General features: G+C 43.7%; 1 protein-coding gene across 1 annotated transcript; it reads left to right on the top strand.

Annotated features, from left to right (window-relative positions):
* The first annotated feature begins 2810 nt into the window (after positions 1-2810).
* Positions 2811-8288, top strand: zfp36l1a (zinc finger protein 36, C3H type-like 1a). Its single transcript, XM_008399147.2, has 2 exons — positions 2811-2992; positions 5110-8288. Exons 1-2 carry the CDS (start codon positions 2942-2944, stop codon positions 6172-6174), a joined length of 1116 nt encoding a protein of 371 aa, XP_008397369.1. The 5' UTR covers positions 2811-2941; the 3' UTR covers positions 6175-8288.
* Positions 8289-8571: the final 283 nt, after the last annotated feature.

Raw genomic sequence — 8571 nt, 5'->3', positions numbered from 1 at the left:
AATTAGCATCTTCAAATGAATTTTTACCAAAATAAAGTAACTGCTTTGACATTATTATACATTTAGTATACATTTACCAGCTAATATTTTTGACTAACATGCACATAATTGCAATGACCTTTTTTAATTTCCTTATAAAACTCCTTTAGAAAGTTCACCTTGCTAGCACACTTTAGAAGTAAAGCTGTCGCTAAACTAGCTAAACCTTGATATGGACGTAAATTCAAGTTTAATCACAAAAGATCCACACTTTTATTGATCTGAAGCATTAATTCATAAAACAGCTCGTGTAAAATGTTTTGAATACTCTTCAGTATTTCTTTTCATAGCTTACACCGGGGAGCATTAAAGAAAACAATATAACTTTTGAGGCTTCTTCAATGCTCTGTTGAGCCGCCTGAGATCTTTACGACTCTGCTGTGACGTTTCTAGCTGTGAACCTCACAACTACACGAGCCACACACTACTGTACGCTTAAACTCTGTTGTTCTGTTTCATGTCTGGCATGTAAGACCTGCGAAGCAATTCCACGCCGGCTACATATTTTTGTTGTTTGCACGGTGGGGGTGTGGGAAAGCCCGTGGGCCACGCTGCTGTAACTATTCCTTAGAGGGAGACAATCGATCTGATTCACTTTATCAATCAGTGATGAGGCCTGTGAACTGCAGACGTGATTTCCAGCGAGTCTGTCATCCCACCCTGTCGTCTGTGAAAACACTCCGGGGGGAGATTGCTCCACAGTTGCCTGGCTTGTAAAAAACTTTATTTTTTAATTATTTTTTTTTTATGTTCAAACACGCCCTCGCCGATCGTTGACAGAGTCCAGGAAAAGCAACTGTTTGCATGAAGTTCTTCTGCAGTTCCACAAAGGCCTGACTCAGGCTTTGTACCTGCTCTCTCCTCTGTTCAAACTCCTTTCAGCAGAACACCTCCACTCCTGCAAGCAAAGAAACAAAGCTCTACACCCCCTGTGTGGCTCCTGTATAGGCAAAGGAGAGGAAGGGGAAAGGGAATGTTTTCCCTCTCTGTCCCCACCCCTCTCCCCTCCCCTCCCCGGGGCAGTACTGTGTAGTAATAAAGCCCCCTTCTACCCCCCCACGCCCCTCTCCATAAATCTTCTCCTCATGCCATCCTCCCCTTCCTCCTTCTCTCCCTCCTCCCCTCACAACCCTGCCTTTCTTTTCCACTCTTCTCCTTTCTGCCGCGACCCAACGCTGATGTAAACAAACGGCCGATAGCATGCTCTGTCATGGATTTCAGCAGGCGGGAGGAAGATGGGCCTCAATGGATTTGTATGGGTCCCACAGTCTGCAGCCGGCCCCTTTCCTGTGTCTCTGCATGTGTCACCCATGACAGAATGCGGTCTGAATCTGGTGAGGTCACTTGGGTGTCGTGTTATCACCTGCCTGGTGAAATGATATGCGCATATTCGATTCAAGGAGCGCACCTTTAGGCCTGCATGTAAGGTACACCGTTTCAATTTTGGTAAAATGAAAAAAAAAAAAAAAAAGAAAACAGAGTGGTAGAATGCACATAACTATGTGGTAGGGGAAAGAGTTAAAGCTCCTGCTCTCTAAATTCACCGGAAAGTCCCACAAAGTGACGGCAATTAGGAGTAAATTAATTACAGAGCAGTATGGTAGCTGAAACCCTCAGGATAATTTTGTAAGTTTCAGTAAACAACCTTCAACTATTCAAAACTATCCTAAAAAATGAAATACTGTCTGTCTGTCTGTCTGTCTGTCTGTCTGTCTGTCTGTCTGTCTGTCTATCTATCTATCTTATGGTGCGCATTATGACTCATTGCCCAGGGCAGCACAGACTTGGGGGCGTCACAGTCAAGATTTGAGAGGGAAAAACATCGAGTACCTTTACGTCAGCGTACCTAAGGTCAAGTTTGCAGCTGCTTATGGCCCCCTGCTGGTCTGGAGGAGCTCCAACCGAGCTTAAATTCAAAGAGTCTGCTTGTGCACACAAAGAAACCAAATAAATTCTTAATGGATAACGGAGGAGAAAAAAAAAAACGGGAATTTAAGCTACTTGTATCTGAGCCGAGAAAAATGTCCATGTTAACAAGCCGCAACCTTTTTTTGTTTTGTTTTGTGCTGTTGTTTGTGTGCACAACTTTAAGATCGGATTCCCTTCTCTGAAAAAAGGAGAAATTTGAAATTTGATTATATGAGCACATTATAATGTATTATAGGATACACTGTTGCAATGGTAACAGTGTATTTCTTCCTTTTTAACAAATTTGTTGAAATTGCAATTCAACTATCTTGTATCCTATTATCTCAGGAGAACTCTATAGTATTACTATAGGAAGCAAATAATTACAAAAATGTAAATATTTCTTTCTCTAAATCTACTGTTTGTTCACCAGTAGTAACTGCTAAAAAAAACACAAAAAAAAACTTGTGTTCGCAGAATATATCAACATGATCGAATACGGCCGGACAATATTGAACGCAGGTCAGGTAGGCTTAACTGGAGATGACCCTCCCAAGGAAACTCTGCTTTGGGCCTCGTAAAAGTTTGAGCCGCCTCTGGGGGTTGCCACTGATCTGAAAGCAACCGTGTCTAAGCCAAGCAAACTTCTGCCTCTATTGCTAAGAATTCAGAGCAACGTAGTGATGTCAAAGAAACTGACAAGCCAGTACACATTAGAAGAAAAAAAAAAAAGAAAAAAAAAGTCTGTCTGTAAAAGAAGAGGAACAAAAAAAAAAAAAAAGTTCAGAAAGTAACCGCCCAGCACTTCTGTAGCTCCTCCTTGCCAGGGCTTATAAAGCCAATGTCCGAGCTGAAGCGGGGCAGAGGGGGAGTCTGCAGGGTGTCAAATACACAGGAGCTGCGAATCAGAAACTCCGCAGACCTGCGTAACTTTTCTAACAAGCGGCGGCCGCTTTTTTTTTTTCTTTCCTAACTCGACTTGGTTGCTGGAAAGATGACCACAGCCGTGGTGTCGCCTTTCTTCGACTTTGAAATGATAAACAAGGTATTTTGAACACTTTCAAAAAAAAAAAAAAAATCTTGAACTTAGTTTTGGTGAGTTGCTGTGAGCGCAGTGTGCAGGAATGGCGAGCCGCATGACCGCGGCCCTCTGCTGCCACAGCCGCCGCTGTGCGCGCAGCCTGGTTTGTTTTGCTGCGTTTTCTTCACTTAGACTAAAACAATACGGCCGTGCTTTTTGACTTAGTTCATCCCCGGCAGGGCATTTGTGTTTAATAATTATCTCCTAGCCAACTCCAAGCGTGTCGGTGCCGGTAGTTTGACATTAGTTTTAATGGTAAACTCGAGTGTTTTTTTTTCTTTTTTTCTTCTTTTTTTTTTTTTTTTCATTTTCAGCATGTGCCACATCAGCTAACGCAACTGTTGCTTCAGTTCAGCCCCACAGGCCAAGACTGGCTTCGTTTAAAGAAAGGGGAGGTTTTACGCTACTTTTTAATACTCGCAGCTGCCACATGCTCGCTAATCATTAACAAGATTTACTGAGCTTTTAGCTTGGTCTTTGCTCCTGGAAGCTGTTGAAGGCTGCTGCCTCTCAGGGGCGCTTCCAGAAAGTTTATAAAGAGAGCAGTAAATCTTGGGGTGAGCACAACAACAACAACAACAAGAAAAACCGAACTGTTAAATCAGAATGTTTGGAGTTTAGATAAGCTTTCCTCCTCTGTACGGCTGGTTATCAGTGGTGGATGCTAAAAATGGCAAAGCCAACTTTCATTTGTAGTAATTCATGTACACCCATTCACACTTTACTCTCCCAATTTCGTACCTGTAAAGAAGCCGTTTTGTTACGGAGATAAATCCTTGTAAAATGCTCAAATCTTATTCGTAGTTGAATAGAATTCTTTTTTTAAGGTAGAAAAACTAGCTATTACTGCTTATTTCCATCCATTTTGATTCTGATCACTGATTGGACGATTTGACTCTTATGTTACATGGTGCATTGGATTCACTGACCAAAAAATGAGTCCAAGGGACTAAATTCTAGTGAATCACAACTTAGCTGGGTACAAAAAAGAACCAAATTTGAAAAGGAGGCAACATCCCAAAACATTATATCGAAAAAACATTGTAAGTGTGTCTGGCTGAATGTGGTAAAGCCCCTGTGTTCCCCCCACCAATCCTCCCTTGGTGGCACCTCTGTTTAAGCTCAGTGAGTGATGTGATGTGTCTTAGATGTGTCGTAACACATTTTATTTCGCCTTTCTTCCCCCTCCATTGCTTCTGTTACTTTTCATTCTCATGTTAATCAGTCACCTGTGGTCGTTGGGTGGGTGTGTTGAGATGCAGACCCAAAGTTTCTCTTTGTAGTCCGGCAGGCAGGATGTTTTGCCTCTCTTTCGCTGTCTTTCAAATGACGCAGCCCACAGGCCTCTCATGTGCTGCTGTTGCTCCATTTACTAAACAGGCACACATTCCTAACCAGGGCAACTTGCCAAACCAGCTGCTGGTCTATAGGCCTGTATCCGCTTCTGTTGTCGGAGCCAAAAAGGAACAATCGTGCAGTTCGATAGGAGGTTTCTATTCAGTCTCACCCTCCGTACGCCGGTGACCGTAAATAAAGTCAGCTGGCTCCAAATGAGTAAACACAAACCAGATGTGTAATCTAACCTCTGGATTAATGCTGCTGTTGCGTGCGTACCTCGTTGCGCTTTGCACTGAACATACCGTCCCCATTGTAAAGCACGGTGGAGGCACTGATATGCTGAGGGGACTTTGGATGGAGCTACCGTATCCAACTGCAATCATCTTCACAATATCAATATCCTAACTACTGCATTTATGAAGGATTTGTTTGGGAGAAATATCTGGCTGACTGTTGAATGTCAGATGACATTGCATTGAAATCCTGCTTGCCAGGGCGGTATCTGACCACTTGGGTTGACTTTTAATTTGTTATTAATTTGTCATTAATCTTACTAATCCTACGGCTCAGGCAGTGCAGTGAAGACTTTTTTTGATGATGGAAAATAATGTTGCAATGTTGTGTTTTCCCTAATACCATGCAGCCCTACTTTTTAATATGAGATATCTTTGAAACCCTTGTCATGTCAGTCCTGAAGGCAATCCTAGACTATGCTCTCATACCACGTGTTTCTTTCTTTGCAGAACAATAAATTCAGCTACAACAACAACCTGGGGGGCCCTCACCCAGTGTCTGTCCCTTGCACTGGCACCAACGTGCCCCTCTCCAATGCCACCGGATCCCTGCTGGACAGGAAGGCGGTGGGATCCCCCGCAATGGCAAGCGTGTTCCATCGGCGTCACTCTGTCAGCAGCACCAAGTTCAGCCAGAACCAGTTTCTGAACAGCCTGAAGACGGTGGAGCACTCCTCGCTCATCTCAGGGGCTGGCAACGCCAGCAGCAGCAACAAGGAGACCCGCCTGCGAGACCGCTCCTTCTCCGAGACGGGTGAGCGGCTCCTCAACAAGTGCCTGGGGCCCTCCAGCCCGACGTGCGGTGGCGGCGGCGGCAGCAGCCCGGTGAACTCCAGCCGTTACAAGACGGAGCTGTGCAGGCCCTTCGAGGAGAACGGCACCTGCAAGTACGGCGACAAGTGTCAGTTCGCCCACGGGGTGCACGAACTGCGCAGCCTTAGCCGTCACCCCAAATACAAAACCGAGCTGTGCCGCACCTTCCACACCATCGGCTTCTGCCCCTACGGGCCACGTTGCCACTTCATCCACAATGCCGAGGAGCGTCGCGGACCTCCGCAGCAGTCCTCCCCTTTAAACTCTTCCAACAAGATGGAGAGGCCCCGGCTGCAGCACAGCTACAGCTTCGCCGGCTTCTCCAGCTCCGGGGGACTTAGGGACAGCCCAACCTCGGTCACCCCGCCGCCCATGTTCTTCCCAGACGAGGTTCCAAACTGGCCCAGCAGCAACCCTTTCACCTACTCCAGCCAGGAGCTGGCCAACCTGTTTGGGCCGAGCCTAAGCACCGGTACGGCAGGCGTGGAGCCAAACAGCGCCGCGCCGCCCTCTCCGACTGGCACGCCTTACTTCTTCAGACCCATGTTGGAGTCCCCTCCGCTGTTTGAGCACCCCTCAAGCCCCCCAGACTCTCTGTCAGACCAGGAAGGCTACCAGAGCAGCTCCGGCTCCGAGTCGCCCTCGCTGGACAACAGCCGCCGCCTTCCCATCTTCAGCCGCCTTTCCATCTCCGACGAGTAACGGCACGCGTCTAAAGATCGGTGACACAAAGAGAGCATGGCACTCCCCTCTACCTCTTCCCCTCTGTTCCCCTGAGCTTCCCCTGTCCTCCCTTACTCCAGATCCTTGTTGTTTTTAAGGATGTAATAATAAAATTAAGGGAACTAAATTATATTTTCACCCCAGCTGATCTGCACATAAAGTTTTAGAAATGATGCCATGTGTCATAGTGCCAAACTAGGAGTGGAAACTGAACAATGAAAATCACAAGAACAACAATTGACTGTTTTTTTTTCTCCAGGTGCCACTTGTTTATTTTTCTCTTTCCCTCTTTTTTTTTTCTTTATTTCATTCGTGAATGTGTAGCAGTACAAGTGGCCTTGGAAAGGGGGAGTGCATTGCACTAACCCAACCTTCCCTTCCCTCCCGTATTCCTGCGCTGTGTCCCTGATGACGTCACTTCCCCCCTGAGCTAGCTAGAAGGTGCTCACTAATGTAATTGTAGCTCTGCAGCAGACGTTTCTTACAGACTGATACGAGACAAAAACAAAGTAACAGACCCTGAAAAGATATGAATAGTTTTTTTTTTGTAAAGAAAGATTTAATAAAAAATAAAGTGCCTGGGGCGGCTTCTGCATGCGTTTAGGGTGAATGGACTACTGTTTTTCGCTTCTTTACCTGCTCCCACGCCGCTGTCGGTGCTCCTCGAGTCCCGACTTCTGTTTCTGATCTGGGTGAGTCTGCAGGAAGGACTTTTGAACTGGAAGTTGGTTAAATACTCCCCTCGCCCTTTCATCTGAGTTTCCCCTCCTGTTGCTGGTCACTGGCTTATATATTTTATTTGTCACTATCTGGGGAAGGAAGTCTTTATCGAACTGATCATTAAACCTGTATGACTTTGCTCCCGCTCCCCCACCTCGCCGTTCCTCTCCGGTCTGGGGGATTTCCAGCATTCCCATGGTGCAGTTCAGATCGGACCTCCAAGCTGTTTTACTTTATCCCCCCTCCGCCCTCCTTTTGTCCCTCTTTACAACCTGCTCCACTGAGCATTCTGTACTCATTACACCCCTTTTGCTTTCATTATTTGATAATTATTTTTTATTAATGTTATTATTACGGTTATTATTTGAAAAAAAGAAAAAAAACTTTCCAGACAGAAGGTTTGCGTGTCACTGCTTATTTAACTTATCAGAACATATTTATTGGTGATCATATGCATTTTTTTGTTAATTTTGTTTTTTGTATTTATCTGGATAATGAACAATAGAATATATTTTCTTTTATGTTAAATTATGATCTTCCATATTAATCTAAAGATTGTGAAGATGTTTTTTGTCAGTTTTTTCCTTTTTTTTCACAGTTTAATATATTGTACTTCAATGACTTTTTGTTCTGCAACTACACTTTGTCAGAAATGAAACTAATTTAAAGCAGAAAAAATGCAAAAAAGAAGTTTGCGTTTTTGATTATTTATTATACTTTTTTCTTCTTTTCTTTTCTTTTTTTTTCCTCTTCTTTACTCCTCTCATTGGACTGCAATTCCATCTGAACAAGATTTGCTTGTGTTCATTCCAGATGTTTTCCCTGCACAACTTGCAACAATCTGACAGTAGCAGTTGCCAGCTGTTATTACATAAATTGAGCTTTTTTGAGATCAAATTCTTGGAAAAAAGCCTGTCCCAACTGGAGGACTGGTTTAAAATGGTTTTCCTCCCAGTTTGTTATTACAAGCAATAGCTGTGACCAAATGAGTTGAGGAAAGTGTTTTTTTTTTCTTTATAATTTGATCGGATGCTTGACGCACTTGCTCGGCCCCCTTCTTGACCAGTGGAAGTGCCTCTTTGAATACATTCCAGGTAGCTAAAGGCTTCTCAGCCTTTTTATATTTGATAAAAAAATAAATAAAAACAGAGTACAAGTCGCTTGTTCTGTGTTGCCTTCAAGTGTGAAAGGATTATGACACAAAGAAAGTGAAACTGTTGAATGTATTTTTTTCTTTTTTTTTTTTTAGTTCAGCCATGTGTTTTCACTACAGTAATTTCTGTGAGTTTATATCAAAACCTATTTTCCCTCTTTTTTTTGTAAGTATTGATTGCAGTTAAGTCAATAAACCCCATATTTTTTGGAAAACTTAACATGTGTCTCGAGTTCTATCTTTGGGTTGTTAATTTGGTACTTTTTATGAACGTTATGTGATGAAGCAACACACAGTAGTGTATATTCATAAATTCAAAAGTGGAATAACGGGCGGATTTCCTTTTAGTATTAAATCTGATGCTGCGTTTTTCCTTGAACACACCAATCCTGTGGTGAAACATGCTTTTATTTTGGCGGGGAGAAGGAATGTGGGCATGAGGTATTGGATGCTGCATTATAAGCTTAAATCTTTCAGTCCTTCAAAGTTAAATTTTTTGCAGA

Source organism: Poecilia reticulata, linkage group LG22 (assembly GCF_000633615.1).
Source record: "Poecilia reticulata strain Guanapo linkage group LG22, Guppy_female_1.0+MT, whole genome shotgun sequence".
Lineage (NCBI taxonomy): Eukaryota > Metazoa > Chordata > Actinopteri > Cyprinodontiformes > Poeciliidae > Poecilia > Poecilia reticulata.
The sequence above is the reverse complement of the archived record's forward strand: the minus strand, read 5'-3'. Positions and strand labels throughout refer to the sequence as shown.

Excerpts from the sequence above, each read along its gene's own strand:
- zfp36l1a (XM_008399147.2), top strand. The coding sequence starts at position 2,942 with ATGACCACAGCCGTGGTGTCGCCTTTCTTCGACTTTGAAATGATAAAC. Across the intron at positions 2,993-5,109 it reads ACTTTGAAATGATAAACAAG|AACAATAAATTCAGCTACAA; the intron begins GTATTTTGAACA and ends CTTTCTTTGCAG.